Below are 20,880 nucleotides of genomic sequence, written 5' to 3' on the forward strand. Positions count from 1 at the left end.
TGGGGAGAATTAAAGAACAAAGAGATGTAGGGGTACATGTTCATAGCTTTTTGAAAGGGGAGTCACATGTGGACAGCGTGGTGAAGAAGGCATTCGGCCTGTTGGTTTCATCGGCCAGAACATTGAGTACAGGAGTTGGAATGTCTTGTCAAAGTTGTACAAGACTTTGGTAAGACCACACTTGGAATGCAGTTCTGGTCACCCTATTATAGAAAGGATATTATTAAACTAGAAAGAGTGCAGTAAAGATTTAGTAGGATGCTACCGGGACTTGATGGATTGAGTTATAAGGAGAGGCTGGATATACTGGTACTTTTTTCTCTGGAGTGTAGAAGGCTGAGAGCTGATCTTATAGAGGTCTATAAAATAATGAGGGGAACAGATCAGCTAGATAGTCAATACATTTTCCCAAATATTGGGCAGTTTAAAACTAGAGGGCATAGGTTTAAGATGAGAGGGGAGAGATACAAAAGTGTCCAGCGGTGCAATTTTTTCACACAGAGGGTGGTGAGTGTCTGGAACAAGCTGCCAGAGGTAGTAGTAGAGGCGGGTACAATTTTGTCTTTTAAAAAGCATTTAGATAGTTACATGGGTACGATGGGTATAGAGGAATATGGGCCAAAAGCGGGCAATTGGGATTAGCTTAGGGTTTTTTTAAAAAAGGGCGGTATGGACAAGTTGGGCCGAAGGGCCTGTTTCCATGCTGTAAATATCCATGACTCTATCTATGACTCTAAGTAATGACTGGTTAATGTCACTTAGTAGGTAGTCTGATTATGGGATGAGTAAGTTAGTTTGGGAGTCTGTTGGGAATCAGATCTGGTCTACTGGAAAAGCACTGCCTTCAACCATGCAGGAGTCCTTGCTTTCCTCTGGCTGTCAGGTTTGCCGTGATTCAGGAAGCTGACCAACCTGTGTTAAAGCTAGAAGAAGGAGAAAATTTGAGGCACAGAGTTTTGTTAAGATGAGTCATCTTTGTCCCAGGAATCGTCTGCTTCTTTTTTTTCCACAATTGAGACTATGGATGAATTTGGATTGGATTTGCTTTCAAGTTTTTCAATATTTAGCATTCTTATTGGTCTGGCAGTTCATAGAGGTTTACAGCATGGAAACAGGCCCTTCGGCCCAATTGTCCATGCGTCCTTTTTTCATAAACGCCTAAGCTAGCCCCAGTTGCCTGCATTGGCCCATATCCCTCTATACCCATGTAACTGTCTAAACGCTTTTTAAAAGACAAAATTATACCCGCCTCTACTACTACCTCTGGCAGCTTGTTCCAGACATTCACCACCCTCTGTGTGAAAAAATTGCTGTGGAGATGCCAGCGTTGGACTGGGGTAAACACAGAAAGCAGTCTCACAACACCATGGTATAAAACACTTTAACCTGGTGTTGTGAGACTTCTTACTGAAAAAATTGCCCCTTTGGACCTTTAACTCTCCCCTCTCACCTTAAACCTATGGCCTCTGGTTTTAAACTTCCCTATCTTTGGGAAAAGATACTGACTATCTGGCTGATCTTTGCCTCTCATTATTTTGTAGACCTCTAAGATCATCCCTCAGTCTTCTACGCTCCAGAGAAAAAGTCCCAGTCTATTCAACCTCTCCTTATAACCCAAACCGTCAAGTCCTAGTAGCATCCTAGTAAATCGCTTCTGCACTCTTTCTAGTTTAATAATATCCTTTCTATAATAAGGTGACCAGAACTGTACGGTATTCCAAGTGTGGCCTCACCAATGTCTTGTATAGCTTCAACAAGATGTCCCAACTGCTGTATTAATTCAGTAAGGTTAAATTCCCCCTCTCTGCCCCCAAAAGATGAGATGCTTCAGTATTAGGGGGACATTTACATAGACCATAGAACACTGCAGCACAAACAGGCCATTCGGCCCACAAGTTGCACCAATCATATCCCTACTCACCAGGCCTATTTATAACCCTCAATCCTATTAAATCCCATGTACTCATCCAGAAGTCTCTTAAAAGACCCAACGAGTTTGCCTCCACCACCACTGACGGCAGCTGATTCCTCTCACTCACCACCTTCTGAGTGAAAAACTTACCCCTGACATATCCTCTGTACCTACTCCCCAGCACCTTAAACCTGTATCCTCTCGTAGCGACCATTTCAGCCCTGGGAAATAGCCTCCGAGAATCCATCCTGTCTATACCTCTCAACATCTTATAAACCTCTATCAGGTTGCCTCTCATCCTTCGTCTCTCCAGGGAGAAAAGACCTAGCTCTCTCAACCTATCCTCATAAGGCATGCCACCCAATCCAGGCAACATCCTTGTAAATCTCCTCTGCACCCTTTCAATAGTTTCCACATCCTTCTTGTAGTGAGGCGACCAGAACTGCGCACAGTACTCCAAGTGGGGTCTGACAAGGGTCTTGTAAAGTTGCAGCATTACCTCCCGACTCCTAAACTCAATCCCTGATTAATGAAGGCTAGTACACCATACGCCTTCCTAACCACATCCTCCACCTGCGAGGCCAATTTAAGAGGCCTATGGAGCCGGACCCCAAGGTCCTTCCGATCCTCTACACTGCTAAGAGTCCTTCCCTTGATATTATATTCCTTCATTTCTTCCATTTTGTTCCTTGTTCCACACATCTCATTTTCAGAATGTTACAACGTTTATTTTACATTTGTTACATTTTTGTCTTTTATATTGGAAGGGAACAATTTCAACTTTGATTTTCAAATTTTGCTGTTTCTGGAGAAAGTTAAGTTCTGCTCTGGCTTCAGTAAAACCAACTGCCCTTAAGCATTCTATTGTGATGGTACTGGAAGCTGGCATTCAGAGAGCCTATATTTCCTAAGTCTGCAAGCCTTATAGTGTGCTCAGGACACCAGATTATACAATCACTTCTAATGTCACTGTTCAATAACTTAAAGTTTGTTACATGCACCATTTTCATAGATTTACACGTATTTCTAATAAGCCACTATCTTTCAAATAAAGTTGAGAACAATAACAGAAGTTCAAAGAACACTCATTAGTCAGTGTAAAAGTTACAATGCAAATGTTTGCATGCTACATATTTGTTGTTTCAACCACTGGCTAACTTTGTGTATTCTTTAAGGAACTGCAGGTATTGTCATCAGTTGTATTATTGGCATTTGTGTTGGTATTGCTGCTGCTGCTGGATTGTCTTTATATAATAAGAAGAGGTAAGATACTTATTTGTTCATGTCTACTTTGCATCTTCTGGAAAGCCATAAACACACCTTGTTTGTGCATTTTATTTCCTTAGCCCGTCCTGCAAACTATTTTCCAATGGTTTGCTTTTTTTCATAGAATCCCTACAGTGCAGAAGGAGGCCATTCAACCCATCTAGTCTGCACCAGCTGTCTGTCAGAGCATCTTACCCAGGTCCCATCCCTGTAACCACGTGTATTTACCCTGCTAATCCCCCTAACCTACACATCTGCTTTGAATCCCAGAATGGCCAAAGGTGGAATTTGAATTCAGTAAAAATCTGGAATTAAAAGTCTGATGACTATGAAACTTGAATCAATTGTCATTAAAATCCCATCTAGTTCATTAATGTGTTTTAGAAAAGGAAATCTGTCATCCTTTTACCTGGTCTGGTCTACATGTGACTCAGGACCCACAGCAATGTTGTTGATTCTTAAATGCCCTCGCAAGTAAGGCAGTTTCATCACACTGTTACGGCAGATTGGATTAGGAATGAAACCGGATGGACCATCCAGCATCGACCTAGGCACTGGAAGCTACAACAGCAAACTCCGTATCTCAACATCCGAGGGCTAGTGCTAAAATTGGGAGAGGTGTCCCACAGAGTAGTCAAGCAAAAGCCTGACATAGTCATGCTCACGGAATCATACAGATTATGTCCCATATACCATCATCATCATCATCATCCCTGAGTGTGTCCCAGGACAGACCCAGCAGAGGTGGCAGCAGCACTGTGGTATACAGTCAGGAGAATCTTGTCCTGGAAGCCCTCAGTATTGACTCTGGACCGCAGAGGCATCAGGTTGAACATGGACAAGGAAACTTCCTGCTAGTGACCACATACTATCCTTCCTCAGCTAATAAATCAGTACTCCTTCATGTTGAACACAACCTGGAGAAAGCATTGAGAATGGGAAACATACAGAATCTATTCTGGGTGGGGAACTGCAGTGTCCATTACCCAGGGTGACCTGGTGGCATCAGTACACATCAGGCTGTCAGTCCTAAAGGATATAGCTATATATCTCTAAGGCAGATGGTCATGAATGGTGGCAGACAATTAAATAGCTTACTGGAGGAGGAAACGCCACAAATATCCCATTCTCAATGATAGTGGAACCTAGCACATTAGTGCATAACATAGGGCTTATACTGTTTGGATTCCGCCAGGGTCACCTAGCTCCTGAATCTTTCTATCATTTGTTTAAACATGGACAGAAGAGCTGAAGAGGTGAGCTGAGAGTGGTTGTCCTTGAAATCAAGGCAGCATTTTACTGGAGTGTGGCATCAAGGCACCCTAACAAAACTGGAGTTAGTGGGAATCAAGGGAAAAGCACTCTGCTGGTTGGGGCCACACCTTGCACAAAGGAAGTTGGAACATAGAACAATACAACACAGGAACAGGCCCTTTGGCCAACGATGTTGTGTCGACCATGATGCCAAGTAAAACGAATTCCTTCTGCCGGCTCTTGGTCCATATCCCTCTATTCCTTGCACATTCATTTGTTTATGTAAACACCCCTATTGTATCTGCCTGCACCATCACATCTGGCAGTGCATTCCTGGCCCCTACCACTCTCTGTGTTTAAAAAAAAAACTTGCCCCTCACATCTTCTTTGAACTCCCCCCCCCGCCACCCCTAAGTGCATGCCCCCCTCATATTAGACATTTCAACTTTGGGGAAAGATTCTGACTGTCAACCCTATCTATGTCTCTCATAATTTTATAGACTTCTAGCAGGAATCCCCTCAGCCTCCCCATTCCAGAGAAAACAACTCTAGTTTATCCAGCCTCTCCTTTTAGTTCATACCCTCTAATCCGGGCAGCATCCTGGTAAACCTCTTGTTCACCCTCTCCAAAGCCCCCACATCCTTCAGTGATAAGGATGGATATGATTGTTGGAGGTCAGTAATTTCAATTCTAGAATATCACTGAGCGATCCCTCAGGTTAGTGTCCTAGACCCAGTCACCTTCAGCTGCTTCATCAATGACCTTCCATCCATCTTTAAGGTCAGAGTGGGGATGCTCACTGATGATTGCACATATTCAGGACTATTTGTGACTCCTCCGATAATGAAGTAGTCCATTTCCAAATGCAGCAAGGCCTGGTGGGCTGGCAAGTGACAACTAACATTTGCACCACACAAGTGCCAGACAATGACCATCTCCAACAAGAGGGAATCTAACCGTTGTCCCTTGACATTCATTAGTATTACCATTGCTGAATCCCCCATTAACAACCTCTTGGGGATTGCCATTAACAATAAATTGGTATGGATTTGTTTAATAAGTACTGTGGAAACAAGAGCAAGTCAGAGGCTAGGAATCCTGTGACAAGTAACTCATTTGACTCTCCAAATCCTGTACACCACCTACAAGCAGAAATCAGGATAAGTGCAGCTGCAGCAACACTCAAGAAACTTGACACCATCCAGGACACTTGATTGGCTCCCCATCCACAAACATTCAATCACACCACTACAATGTAGTGGCTGCAATGTGCACTATCTACAAGATGCATTGCAGGCGCACACCTTGCCTCCGAAGACAGCATCTTTCAAATCCACAACTGCTAACACTTTGATGGACAAGGGTGGCATGAACATGGAAATACCATCACCTGCAAGTTCCTCTGCAAGCCACTCACCATCCTGCCTTGGAAATATGCTGCTGTTCCTTCACTGCCAGGTCAAGTTTCTGGACCTCCCTCCCTAACAGCTCAGTGGGTGTACCTACACCACAGAGACAGCAGTGACTGAAGAAGGCAGCTCACCTGCACCACCTCAAGGGCAGTTACAGATGGGAAATCAATGCTGGCCTAGCCAGCGATGCCCACACCCCATTAATGAAGAAGGAGAAAAGAAATTCTGTGCACAGTATTCTGGTTGTGGTCTTATTGGTGTCCTGTAAACTGAAGCATAACCTCCCTATTGCATTCTGTTCCCCTCGCAATAAATGTTTTGTGATTCAGATCCTCCTCTGTGTCAAGGCCCTGCAATCTCTCTCTATTTAGATAATATGTGGAATGAGTTGCCGGTTAAAGTGGTAAATGCGGGGGTCACTTTTAACATTTAAGAAAAACTTGGACGGGTTCATGGATGAGAGGGGTGTGGAGGGATATGGTTCAAGTGCAAGTCAGTGGGACTAGGCAAAAAAATGGTTCGGCACAGACAAAAAGGGCCAAAAGGCCTGTTTCTGAGCTGTAATTTTCTATGGTTTTATGCTTTTTATTCTTCCTGCCAAAATGGACAGTTTCACATTTCCTTATATTTTCTCCATTTTCCAGACCTTTGTCCACTCACTTAACCTGTCTCTGTCCTTTTGTAGCTTCCTTATGTTCACTTCACAACTCCCTTTCGTACCTATCTTTTTGTCATCAGCAAAATCAGCAACCATTCTGGTCACTGCATCCAAGTTATTTACATAAATTGTGAAATGTTGAGGGCCTAGCACCATATGTTGAGGGCCTAGCACCAATACATCTTTTGCACCTTGTTTCCTGTTAGCCGGCCAATCTTCTATTCATGCCTGTATGTTACCCCCAACACCATGAGTTTTTCCACAAAATAACTTTTGATGTGGCACCATCAAATGCCTTCTGGTAATTTAAGTACAGTACATCCATTGGCTTCCCTTTATCTACAACACGTGACTCCTTCAAAGAACTCCAATAGATTGGTTAAACATAACTTCCTTTTCACAGAACCATGTTGATTGCCTGGTTGCCTTGATTATTTTTTTAGTGCCTTAGCGTTTGTCATTCATAAATGCCAATCTGAAACTGGGAGTCTGGCACGTGTTGTCATTCTGATATTTGAAAGTTTGGACACTTATTATCTCAAGTCTTTGAAAGGTTTGTCACTGTGCACTTCTACACCAATTATTATATGCTCTTCCACCTAAATTATGCTTATGGCTGATTTTGCTCAAATGTTCCACTTGTGATGTTGTAATTGATTTATCCCTAGCTCTGTTTTGATGAAATCTGAATCTCAAAGGCTCTTTCCTCCCTTGAGTGATCATTGTCCCTCTTTCAATATGACTTGAGCACATTGGCAATATTTGCCACTACTCAAAAGGAGTCAGAAAAATCTATCCATCAGTCTGTGGATCATCTTCCATTTTCCTTTACCTCATCACTTTTCTTCACATTTAATGTCTCTTGAAATCAAAGCTGTCTTAGAAGAAATACAATCAATTAACTTAATTCTTGAATGAAGTTGCATCATCTTTGTGCTGTATTAACATTTTACAAATTTGATCAACTGTATGCACTGTTATATACTGGATTTTCATTTGTGAATATCAGCCTTTGCTTTTCCAGGCAGCGTAACATTTGTAAGAAGGTTCACATCAACCCTCAACCCAGTGAAAACCAAGAAGAGGCCAATTTGAATGTGTACCAAGATCAACCAGCATGATCCTTAACGAAGTCAAACTTACAATTATAAAAGGCAAGTCTGTTAGTATGGATTGTAGTGTTCAAGCTGCTTCAATTTCTTCTAGTTCAATGCTAAGCATTTATCTTGACCATTGTTTATTCCTTGGCTAAAATTACTAAAATGTACTACCTGGTAATATGTCATTATTGCTTATGGGATGTTCCTGTGGACTTCAGTTTCCTACATTAATATTCTGACCATACTTCAAAACATACTTCCTTGGCTGTGATGCTCTGTCATCTGCTGAGATCAGGGAAGGCACTATCTAAATCTAAGTTGTAAACGCAAATAGAAATTATTAAGTAAAATTTGACATCCATTACAGAGACGTGACCACAGAATGACATAAATTGGAACCTGAATATTGAACATTTAGAAAGAACAGGAAGTTAAGAACAGATGGAGGGGTAGCTCTGTTAATTAGCGTTGGCATTAGCACATTAGAGAGGGATGACTTCAGTTCTCAAAACCACAATATTGAATTAGTTTGGGTTAAGTCGTAGGTGGAAAGTCAGTGTGGGAGTGGTTTATAGGCCCTCTAATTGTAACTAAACAGTAGGACAGATTATAAGAGATAATGGGAGGTTGTCAAAAAGCTACTGCAATAATTATGGGGTATTTTAATTTCCATATATAGATTGGAAAAATCTAATGGACAAAGTTAGCACAGAAGAAGAGTTCATAGAATGTTTTCAGGATAGTTTCTTAAAACACATTCTGGAGCCAACCAGAGGGCAGGCTGTACTAGACCTGGTATTGTGCAATTAACTAGGATTAATTGATAACCTTTCAGGGAAGGCACTTTTAGGTAACAACGATCATAATGACTTTTATATTCAGTTTGAGAGAAAAAAGAATGCTTTTGAGGCCAGTAGTTTAAACTTCAATAATGGTAATTAGGAGGGCGTGAAAGCAGAGTTAGCCAAAGTGAACCAGCAAATGTGCTCCACGGATCGATCAACAGCTGTTCAGTGTTAGACATTTAAAGGCATATTTCAGAATACACAGATAAAGGGAAATAAAAAACAGCATTAAACTTAAAGAAGAAGTATATATTTACGTAAAAATAAGTGGCAGGTCAGATGATTAAAAAGAATGTAAAGAACATTAACGAATGACAGTAAGGTTGCTAAGGAGGGGAAAACTAACATATAAGAGAAGGCTAGCCCATAATGTAAAGATATACATAGTTTCTATAGATATTTAATAAAGAAAAGGTAACAAAGTGAGCATTTGTCCTATATAAAGTGTTTTTAAGGAATTGGTAATGGAAATTAGGGCTATGGTCTACACTGGTATTTTGCATCTGTCTTCACTATATAGGGCACCAGGAACATTTCAGGAATAGCTGGACATCAAACTGGAAGGGAGGGAGGAACTCAGAAAATTACAGTTGCCAGGGAAGTTGTATTGAACAGATTATTAGGCCTACGAGCTGACAGATCCCGTGGTCCAGATGGACTTCACCCTAAGGTTTTGAAAGAACTGGCTGATGAGAGTTGATGCATTTGTGTTAACTTCCCAAAATTCCTTAGATTGAGGGAGGTTCCGTTAGATTGGAAGATAGCAGTTGTAACTCTTTTATTCAAAAAGAGAGACAGAAAGCAGCAAACCACAGACTGTTAGCTCAACGTTTGTCATAGGGAAAAAGTTAGAAACCATTATTAATCAAGGCAATCAGACTCATCCTGATTTAGCGAAAGGCAAATCGTGTTTAATCAATTTTTTGAAATTCGTAGAAGGAATCATGTGTTATGGATAAAGGGGAACCAGGCATTTGGTAGTGCGTCACATCAAAAGTTACTGCAGAAAATAAAAGCTCATGGTGTAGGGAATAACATATTGGCATGGATTGAAGTTTGGCTAGCTAACAGGAAACAGTTGGCATAAACGGGTGTTTTTCTGGTTGGCAGGATGTGACGAGTGGTGTGCCACAGGGATCAGTGCTGTCCTTTTACAATTTATATAAATGACTTGGATGAATGGACTGCAGGTATGGCTGCTAAATTTGCCGATGACATCAAGATAAATAATAAGTAAAATTATGAAGAGGTTGTAAGATGGCTACGGGGGGCATTAGGTTAAGTGAGTGGCAAGTGTGGTATAATCTGGGCAAATGTGATATTGTCCACTTTGGCAGGAAGGATAAAAAAGAATATTGTTATCTAAATGGTAAGATATTGCAGAGGTCTGAGGTTGAGTGATCTGGATGTCCTAGTGGCTGAATCACAAAAGGCTAGTGTTTAGATATAGTAAGTAGTTAGGAAAGCTAATAGAATGTTGTCATTTATTGTGAGGTGAGTTGATGACAGAAGTAATAGGTTTTGTTTAAGTAGTACTGGGCATTGATGAGACTACATCTGAGGTAAGTATTTTTCTGAGTATTGTGTATAGTATTGGTCTCCTTATTTAAGGAAAGATGTAAATACATTGTAAGCAGTTGGAGGAGGTTTATTAGACTAATACCAGGAATGGGCAAGTTGTCTTGTGAGAAAAGGTTGGAGGGGTTAGGTTTGCATTCACAAGTTTAGAAGGGTAAGAGATGAGTTGATTGAAACATTTAAGATCCTGAGGCGCCTTGACAGAGTGGATTTAAAGAGGATGTTTCTTTTTGGAGAATGTGGAACTGGAGGTCTCTGTTTAAATACAAGGAGTCACTCATTTTCTCAGAGGGTCATGAGTCTCTGCAACTCTTTTCCTTTACTGCTTCAATCCAGGTACAGTGGTTATCTTGGTCTTTAATTTCGATTTACTGGCTTTACAAGCTCGTAATTAATGGTAAAGGAACCAATGGCCCAGACATTGCAGCAAGGAGATTGGTGACATAATCAGAATAGATCCCATCATTATTTTTCTGCAGTTCTACTTAGAATATGCTGCAGGGTCATAGCAGCGAATGAGAAGCAGCCCAGCCAGTGGGCACCATGCTGATGCTGCTGTTAATGATGTAGTTTCATTGTTAAGGGGGTAATTGAAGTGCTGAACTCCATCAGGATGCTACATTATTACCTCCTCGTTGTAACCAAGATTCTGATGTAAACTATGTTTATGCACATGCAACTGTAGATAACTAAAGAAAGAACTTGCAGGAAAAAAGAGAGAGGAAGCAGCGCTTTTGATTATTTTTAAGGCAGAGCCGGATAAATTCTCAATCAATAAGGGGGAGGGGGGGGTTGGGGGGGCGGTGGTGGTGAAAGGTTTTCAGGGATAGACAGGAATTTGGGACTGAAGTTAGCCATTATCTTGAGTGGCGGAGCAGGCTTAAGGGGCTGAGTGGCCTACTGCTCCTAGTTATCATAGAATCCCTACAGTGCAGAAGGAGGCCATTTGGCCCATTTTCTCTGCACTGACCATAATCCCACCCAGGTCCTATCCCCATAACCTCATGCATTTGTCCTAGCTAGTCCCCCTGACACGAAGGGCCAATTTAACATGGCTAATCCACTTAACCTGCATATCTTTGGACTTTGGGAGGAAACCGGAGCACCCGGAGGAAACCCATGCAGACATGGGGAGAACATGCAAACTCCAGACGGACAGTCACCCAAGCCAGGAATCGAGCCTGGATCCATGGCACTGTGAGGCAACAGTGCTAATCACTGTGCCACCTTGTCACGTTCATGCACAATTGTTTAAATGAAAGCAGAATGTTGGAAGTACTCCATGTTCTGACAGCATCTGTGAAGACAGGAGCAGGAAATGTTTAGGGTCTGTTTCCTTCTGTATTACCGGTTTTCATATGTTCATACTTCTTTCTAGTCTGTGTGGCATAGCACCACATTACACATTGTACTTACCTATTGCAGGGTTTATGCCCAAATCAATTATGCACCAACAGTTGAAAACCCTCAGACATAAAGTGGTAAATTTTCACCTGGGGATGGGCAGGACTGGGAGACAGTGGGGAGATGGTGGTGTTGAAAGCTGAAGCCAAGGAGTTAGAATTTACAGAGGGGTATGAGATATTACAGTACAAATTATGAATAGGACTGACTCACTGAGCATTCCAAAGAAAAAACGAGGAACCCTCCCTAGATGAACTATTTATATGGATGTTTAATTAATAAAATAGCTTTTCCAAAGCTCTGATGGCGGTCCTTTACTGGGTTACTGTTTTTCAGATGTTGCCTTCAATGGGTTATTTAATATCATTTGGATTTTCTCTACAACTGAAACACATGCAATCTATTGTTCATAAGTGTGACATTTGGTACCTTGTTTAAAATGTCTTTTTTTTAATTGAAAGCCATGATGTAGCATGAAGACTCATAATAAAAATGTAATATATTTCATTAACATGGGGATGAATTTATTCACTTAAAACAAATTACTAATGCAACATACCTCTGGATAGATTCATAAAAATGATAGTCCAGTACAAAAGGAGACCATTCCACCCATTCATTCTCAGCTCATTCAGAGAGCAATCCAGGTGGTTTTGCACCCCTGCTCTTGCCCATTTCTCAATTTCTTTTCAAATATTGATCCAATTTTGAAAGCTACTGTGTATCTCTCTTTCCTCCTTTTAAGTCTCTAAACCTACTTCTTTGGCCAAACTTTTGACCATATGCCCTAATTTCACATTGTGATTTAGTGCCCAATTTTGCTTCATAAAGCTCCATTGTAGAACCTTGTGATATTTTAGTTTGTTAGGACATGCCATGTTTCATGTTATTTTTGTTGAACCAGCCTCTGACGGCAGAAAACTGAAATTAAAATGCTACATGTTCTCCTATTTAATTTCATTACAATTAAAAGCTAGCCATGCAAAGCTGTTTAAATAAAAGTAGAATGTTGGAAGAATTCCACATTCTGACAGCATCAGTGAAGAGAGGAGCAAGAAATGTTTAGGGTCTGTTTCTTTCTGTATTACCGGCCTTCACTAACCACACTTGTGTCAATGCAGTTATTGCCTAACCAACTTATTTGCATATTAAGTCTGACTGATTTTAAGATCTTTTCTAATTCTCTCTATATTTCCCCCCTCTCCCACAGGTCAAAATTCTGATCAGCAATAGATTTTAACCTCTGGCAGTGTTGTATTTCAATTGATCCCATCTCAGAAAAATGAACTGAAGCATCTACTTTCTTTGTTTTATTGCAGCTCTCAATATTTTAAAAGAAAATGCTGGAAATCTTCAGAAAGTCTGGCAAGATCTATGAAGAGAGAAGCAGAGGTAATATTTGCTATTGACCCGAAACATTAACCTGATCTCCACTGATGTTGCCAGATCTGCTGAGCATTTCCAGTAATTTTTTTTTCAGATTTCTTACATCTTGACTGTTTTTCTTTCGTTTCGCTAATTTAGTTCATTAAGAGTAGAGTTTTATTTCCAGATTTTATATCCTTTAGGCAAATGCACTTTATAACTTTTCTTTTTTGATGCCAGAGCAGCATTGCTTTATAAAAGTGGCCACCATAAATTGCAATTTAGATTTGAATGCTTAATTTATTTTTAAAAAATCCAGTTATTCTGATTGTTTATATATTTGTTTAAAAGTATTTGTATCACATTGGTGGCACAATGTGATTGGACCATGAGTGAGTTACTGTCATCTTTATTTAGACTTTTGTGTCAATTACTGATTGGTGTTTTGTTGAGAAGTTTACTTTTCAGTAACTTACTGTTAGCTTCTTAAACAGCAAGGTAGAATATTTGATTAAACCAAGCTTGATTTAACTTTTCTTCAAATTTCCATTAGAATACAATACCTGTGAAGCCTGGTAGTTTACCAAGCATTGAAACCTTAAGTGAACATAAAGAAAAGGGCTATCCTCAAATTTTAAAATAAACCCTTTTTTTGTTGCTTTTCCATACAGTGCCTAAATCTAAAAGGAAGCTTCTTGTTTCTTTGCCATATTTTGCTGAAACATGATATTGCTTCCTGCCCCTCCCCATTGAAGCACAATTTTAAAATTAGATGCATGGGTGTATTTTCCAATGAGCAGTTTGAGGATAAAGTCATTCATTGTAAAAATAATTGTTTGTTTCATTGAAAAGTTAATTGTGCATTAATATATACTTATAAACATTAGATTGTAAGCTGAATTAAACTTTTTTTTAACCCTGCCATGGTGTTTTGATGGCCTTGAGTCAAAGTCTTGATCAGATCAGTCTTTGTACAGTATTTTGTTGTATTCAATGTTTGAAGATCATCCACTCATTTTAATATTTTTTGTGTCTGAAATAATTCCTGACCATAAATATGATGAAGGAATTTTTCAATCCTGCATCCTGAACCACTTGCATATCATAACATTTAAAGCAATATTCTATTTTCATTTCACTATCAAAGGTCTAATACAAAACCATGATATGTAACAGTATCACATTCAATAACAGCACGTTGTATTTTGAAAATTGTGCTTTCACAATACCCTGCACACCATATCTATTTCGCAGCAGTTCAATCTGCAAATTATCAGAAATAAAAGCAAAGGTAAAATGTTCAACTGAATACAGGAATTCTGCTAATTCATATCCTAATATTAGAATATGTCCATAAAAGGTGCTACATCTTTTTTAAGAAGAACGATAGCTTACTAATGTCATTCAAGAATGGGTTTCTACCACTCTACCTGAGCAAATCTCTTTTACACGATTCCCATACAATGTGGTTGACTCACAATGCCTTTTGAAGACCATTCACTTGTAACACAGTTGGTTTCAAGAAGGAAGTGCACCATTGCTTTCCCAGTGTTCCTAAGCATGACTAAGAAATACTATATTGCCACTGTTGTCCACATGTCAGGAACACAGAGCTTTTAACAACACTTAAGGTCAATTTTGCTCAGTTGTAAAGGAATAAATTAGAGGATAACATATTGGCATGGATTGAAGTTTGACTTGGCGTAACCAAGTGTGAATATTGCATCAGTGAATGGAACCAGTTTCAAAATGGCTCACACAGTCATAGAATCCTTACTGTGCAGAAGGTGGCCATTCAGCCCATTGAGTCTGCACCAACAACAATCTCACCGAGGCCCTATCCTCATAACTCCATGTATTTACTCTGCTGAGCCCCCTGACACTAAGGGGCATTCTAGCCTGGCCAATCAACCTAATCTACACATCTTTGCACTTGAAAGCAGGAAATGGAGGAATATTCATTTCAACAATGCTGGTACTTTATTTTATCTAAAATGCCCTAAAACACTGCATGAAATAATTCTAAATGTTATGTATCTTGAACTTTTGGTTTAATACAAATGTGCTTTAATCCTGAAGAAGCAATCAGCTTCTGATTTTTTTTATTATGCTAACACAGTGGCCAATCTGAATTTGGTTTCTAATTTTTGAATATATACTTCATTAATACCAGAGGTTGTATCTGTTTAATTATTTTTGCCATTTTATGCTTGTGCCATTTTAGTTTTCAATCACTTTTGCCACTGATGAGATCTAATTAACTATGTGGTTCATCAGTGTACATAATAGATTTTGTAATGCCTGAACTTGAGCACTTTGAGACGTTTTACTGTGTTAAAGGCACTATGTTATTACAAGTTGTAATGATGTAACTAGTTTTTTTTCATTGTTTTTTGGGATGATACGGTTAGCACTGCTGTCTCACAACGCCAGGCACCCAGATTCAATTTGGGTCACTATCTGGGTGGAGCTTGCACATTCACCCCATGTCTGCATGGATTTCCTCTGGGTGCTCCAGTTTCCTCCCACAGTCCAAAGATGTGTGGGCTAGATGGATTGGCCATGCTAAATTGTTCCTTAGTGCCGGGGGACTAGCTAGGGTAAATGCATGGGATTATGGAATAGGGTGGGATTGTGGTTAATGCAGATTCAGTGGGCTGAATGACTCCTTCTGCACTGTATGATTCTATTTTATGATTTGTCAAGTCAATCTTTATGTCCGCAATCCCAACCCAAAAAGATCAGTTACGACTCGATAGGCTTCAGAACTGCCTTGGTAGGTTATCATCCTCAGTGCTGAGCATTGTAGATAATAAGATAATCTTCAAAGTGTAAACATTTGGAGGTAAGTTACATCATCTAGCTTTCTACAAAGCACAACAATTTGAATGTAGGGTCAGGATAATGAGTTGGTTTGAGCCAGATTTACTGTTATGGATATAGAATAGTTCATTGCCCTATTTAAAACTTGTATAAAAGTGGTAGAGCCTACAGCTCACTATTATATGCTAGAAGCCTTTCCACGTTCAGCCTCACTGAATGAGGCTGAATATGCCAGATATCCCGTACCGGTAAGATCGCGAGAGGTGAGAAATTGGGTGTGAATCTGATTTCTTGGCTCTCTTGCGATCTTATTGGCTTATTCTGCACATCGGCCAGCAGGATGAACAGGTAAGATCACAGCCTTAGTAAATGTTTCAGGCATCTGCCAATGACTCCAACATACTTGCAACATGGTTAAGGTGTGTGTCCTGGTGTCTCAAGAGTGTTTGGATTTTCCCTACTTTGTACCCAAATAATCAGGGTAGTGAAAACCAGTTTTAGTCATACATTTTCAAAACAGTGTTCATAATGTTTTATCTTTATTTATTAAGTGACTTACTGCTGATTAACATTTTAATGTTTACTGCTACTTGCATTATCCTGCTGACTGTGTCAACACTTATCATTTTCTGATTTCTACTGTTCTGCTATTGTATCAGCGCTGCCCTTTGTGCAGTGGTACAAAGAAGGTCCAAGTGATACTGGAAATATAGTAGGAGGATGAAGTTTGGCACGAGGCTTCAATACAGAAATCCATACACTAGCCTAGTGAAGTTCATCTGAAATAGTCGTGAGTGTATAGTGAGTGGTTACAACTCTAGAAAGTTCTAACATGATTCAGATAATCTGTTGAATTTGAGACACTTCTTTTGTCGTGACGTTATAAATTATTATAATATATGTTGTTTTCTAAGGACAAGCTGAACCATGGATTTTGAAACTTATTTTAAGTTTTCAGTGAATTTTCTTTTGGAAGTGCTTAGTTTTATTTGAGAGAAAAACCAACATGAGTCATGTTAAAATTGGATTTGACTTGATAACCTTGCTATGTATTATAAACTCTACTTTTATTAGGTTGCCTATTAGTGTTATTACAATACACCAACACATTATTAGCATTGCACTGAGAGATTAATAGGTTTTTTTAATCTATTCCTTTATGGAAGATGTGTACATTGTTGTTTAAATCCAGCATTTTTTGTCCTTGAACTGAGTGGCTTGCTAAGTTGAGGGGTAGTTAAGAGTCAACCATAATGCTATGTGTCTGGACTTCATGTAGGCCAGTCCAGTTGTGAATGGCAGCTTTCCTTCTCTAAAGCATGTTATTGAACCAGATAGGTTTTTATAACAGTCAATGATACTTTTGCAACCTACCATTACTAAGACATACTTTACATCCCAGATTTATTAATTGAATTTAAATTCCATCAGCTGCTATGATGTGATTTGTACCCATGTGTCCAGAGTATTATTGGTCTGGGCCCCTCTAAGCTCTACTTGCCCTGCATGTGGCAGAGTCTGTAGATTCCACGTTGGACAAAGCTAATCATCTAAGAATCCATCAAACAGGAATGGAAGTATGACATCCTTGATCCTAAGGGACTGTCTGCACAGCTACACATCAACTGCAGCCCTAACCTTGGCTCATTTCTTGGGATCAAGGGCATTAGTATTGGTGGGCACAAGTGGCATTAGCAATCATGCCTCAACCTGATGCTTAACATAATTGCTATAAGATTGAAACAAACTCATAACAGTTCTATCACAGGTTCGGATATATCCTGAGAAATGAAGGCACTACATTCTCAGGCTGCACAATCTGAATTCAGTGCAACATACTGTAGGTAAAAATATCAAACCCAAGTTTGGATGTTTAGAAAGATCATGGTATGGGGAAAAAAAAGCACAGTTGATGATTTCAATCATTGTGAGGATTTTTATTTTAAAAATGTCCTAATAATTGTTGAACATTATGAATTCAAATGCAGCAATGAACAATTTTCAGAGAATTTTGGAGGCAAAGGGTGAAACAGTGCCATCGTGTGGCTAGTGCCTGTAATGCAACAATGAGTCGCTTTGTGAATGTGGATTTAAATGTTTGTAATTGAGGGAATAATTGGAAAAACATGACAGCTGTCGGTGAAGTTGTTATGTGACTGATCAGATATGTTTCTACTCGAGTAAAACTTAAAAGCCATATTAATACCTGACCATCCAATTTTCAAGAGCCAAAAATGGTCCCTAGTTTATATGCGATAGTTTGGTAGCACAGAGACAGTGGAGAGGATCTTGGGACTGAGAACTGATTGTTATTAAACCCTGTGGAAGATTACCTTGACATTCAAGAGTTATCCCATCAACAACATTCTTGCCTATGACACATGCCAATAATGAATTTAAAGAGAAATGTTTAGTAAATTGTGATTGCAAAAAGGATGAAGAGAATCCTCAGGATTATTATAACCACAGGATAGGGTGTCAGTCTCATGACAGACAGACTTACCACACCTCATGATAGTCACACTTACCACAGCCAATGACTTAAATGAAGACTGTTGAGTCAGATGCAGTATTGAGTAAACCTACCTGAGTGTGAACTACTGAGATGGCTGACATGATAGAATTTGGCTAACTAGGACCTTCCATCAACTTGAAAGTAATTGTTCATTATATAGTTAATGAATTGAGACTGAGGTGATTGCTTGGAGGCTGGGTCTGAGAACACAAAATTGCATAGAAATGGTTCAATATGTATTTTGGTTATGGAGAGGCAAGTGACTTCTGTTGAAACTCTGCTTGAAAATGATGCAAGACAGTGCATGTCCATTTCACGGTCAAAAAAATGCTGAGTTTTAACTGCTAACTGTCATATATGAGGAGGTCTTAGTAATTAAGAAATTAAGCACAAGGTCTGGAATATTCCGCTCTCTTTAAGGTTCAGTGGGTTAAATGACAGGAGTGGAAAATATTATAAGAAGGCCAAAGTTATATTTTATGTTGATGTGGAAGCTTGTGACCATCCCTTCCTCCATCACTGCGTTTTCTGCTGTTCAACATCTGGAACATCATTACGGTACATTTGCATTATTGACAAATGCCTCTCATAGACCAAGTTGAGTGCAAGGCCTTGCAGTGAAGCTTCGAACTATTCATGTGTCTGAGAGCTCAGAATGTAGTAGAGTAGCTAAATCTGTGGCCATTCAGTCATATGGTGTGGGGTGTTGCCAAAGCAGAATGCAATGTGAGGACTGGACATCGATGTGGTGGCCAGGACATGAGTCAGTGGGCTTTGAGGGGAAAGCTATAGGTGATGAATGGGCAAAGAGTGGTTCCTAGGTGACAAATGCTAATTGTCATGACTCTCTGTTTGAGACTGCAGTGATGAGGATGTACGAAACATGGAGCCCGATGATCTCACTGTCATTTTCTTGCTGAAAGGCAGAGAGAAGGAGTCATTGGAGACACCTTGTTTGCCAAAGGCAGGGGCAGAACCATGAAGAGGACAGGGTGGCAGCGCTTGCTCCACATGCAGAGAATGAAACCCAGAGAGTTATTGCTCAGCGATGTCTCACTAGAACCACAGTGTATAGATGGCGCCTAACACACCTGCAGATTTCCGAGGACCAGTGCCGCTGAAGACTATACATGATCAGGGGAATGGTCATAAATGCCACCTATGCTGGTGTCAGAGGAGAAGCCGAGGACCTGATTGGTGGACTCCCTGGGCTGCTACCCAGATATGCCTCTGAAAGATGAGATTAGTGCATGGTATGGGACTGAGAAACAGGAAATGTGACTCACAGCATTGTTGTCTCGTGATTGATGCAGTGCTCGATCCCCACTTCGCTTATCACCATCAACCTTACCATCTGTACGGGAGAGAGGTTAACATTCTCCCTGACCAGCTGGCTGGCTCTCTCCCTGAAGTCTGTGAGGACCTTGAGTTCAGGCATCTCTCAGCCTGTCTGGGATCGCTCCCTCTTGTCGTCTTGCAACCTGTCCTGCATGAAAGCACTAACTGCCACATTATATGTTGGGAAAAGCCACAATTGTTGTCAGCAGGCTCAACGCATTTGCTGATTTCCAGGACAATCTTGCTCTGGCAATGAGTTGAGGTTCCCGTGGATTAGTAATGGATGTGTGAAAATCTTGAGTTGAGAGACATGAGAAGAGTGACTTATCCTGCCAGAGCGGAGGAAATCCTTCATCCTCTTCGGCACTGAGTGGCTGTCTTCTTCAGCAAGAGCCCTGGCACTCATAACTGCTGCCAACGCCTCCTGTGTACAGTAGAGGATACCACATCGGGTCTCTATGCATCCAAGAATCTCTCCAGGCAGGTGTCCAAACACCTGGGGTTGGATTTCTTGACAGTGATCACTTCCTGGCAACCTACAAAGTGTAGCCAGTGTGTGCCGGGCCAGTCTTTAAATGTGCATCCCCTTCTTCTCCCACTTATAATTGCAGTTTTGAGATGAATCAGACACAGCCCCACCAGTGATACGGTATGGAAACTGTGGCAGAAAATCTTTGGCATTAAGTGCTGCATGATATAGTGGGAAAAGTCACCGTTGCCCTCAGAGCTTAACACTGTTTTTCCCGCTCAATATCGGCATTTTCAGGAAAATCTGGCCCAGGGTGTACTGTCTAGCCACCAGCTGTTAGGAAAGATTCCCTGAAGTGCCAAATTTTGTAGCCAACTCCAGCAGCCATTTTACCAGCCATCAAACAGGATGTTGGGTTCTGCACATCCACAAAAACTAGTCTCTTTAATCAGGGCTTACCATATTTAACTCTTAACATTCATTCATAGACTGACTAAACAGTCTACATTTCTTGTTAGGCTTCTGCAATGTGAATAATTATTAAAATGCCTTTGTTGCTGGTGACATCTGCCCTAGGAGCTGATAGCCTAAACATAAGTTTGAAAACAAAGTTTGTCCTCTGCTGCATTTCAGTCAATTGCTTGTGAATACTACCGTAAGATATAGGAGCAGAATTAGGTCACTGGGTCCATCGAGTCTACTCCGTCATTCAATCATGGCTGATATTTTTCTCATCCCCATTCTCCTGCCTTTTTCCCATAACTCCCGATCCCCTTATTAATCAAGCACCTATCTATTTCTGTCTTAAAGACACTCAATGAACTGCCCTCTGCAGCTTTCCGCAGCAAAGAATTCCGCAGATTCGCCACTCTCTGGCCGAAGAAATTCCTCCTCATTTCTGTTTTAAAGGATCGTCCCTTTAACCTGAGGTTGCATCCTC

The 20,880-nt window shown here is 40.4% G+C and overlaps 1 protein-coding gene across 9 annotated transcripts in view; it reads left to right on the plus strand.

Moving 5' to 3' along the window:
* Positions 1-14,285, plus strand: part of LOC145357028 (C4b-binding protein-like) — a 51,834-nt gene extending 37,549 nt beyond the window's left edge. For 4 of the 9 annotated variants that reach the window (XM_080210074.1, XM_080210079.1, XM_080210076.1 and 1 more), the window contains 3 exons: positions 3,088-3,175; positions 7,528-7,657; positions 12,641-14,285. In XM_080210074.1, the coding sequence (XP_080066200.1) occupies positions 3,088-3,175; positions 7,528-7,624 (185 nt within the window). In that variant the 3' untranslated portion in view covers positions 7,625-7,657; positions 12,641-14,285. The remainder of the gene's footprint in view (positions 1-3,087; positions 3,176-7,527; positions 7,658-12,640) is intronic. The other 5 variants (XM_080210077.1, XM_080210078.1, XM_080210075.1 and 2 more) reach the window with 4 other exon arrangements.
* The last annotated feature ends 6,595 nt before the right edge of the window (positions 14,286-20,880 follow it).

This window comes from Carcharhinus amblyrhynchos, chromosome 22 (genome assembly GCF_965287045.1).
Source record: "Carcharhinus amblyrhynchos chromosome 22, sCarAmb.v2.hapA, whole genome shotgun sequence".
Lineage (NCBI taxonomy): Eukaryota > Metazoa > Chordata > Chondrichthyes > Carcharhiniformes > Carcharhinidae > Carcharhinus > Carcharhinus amblyrhynchos.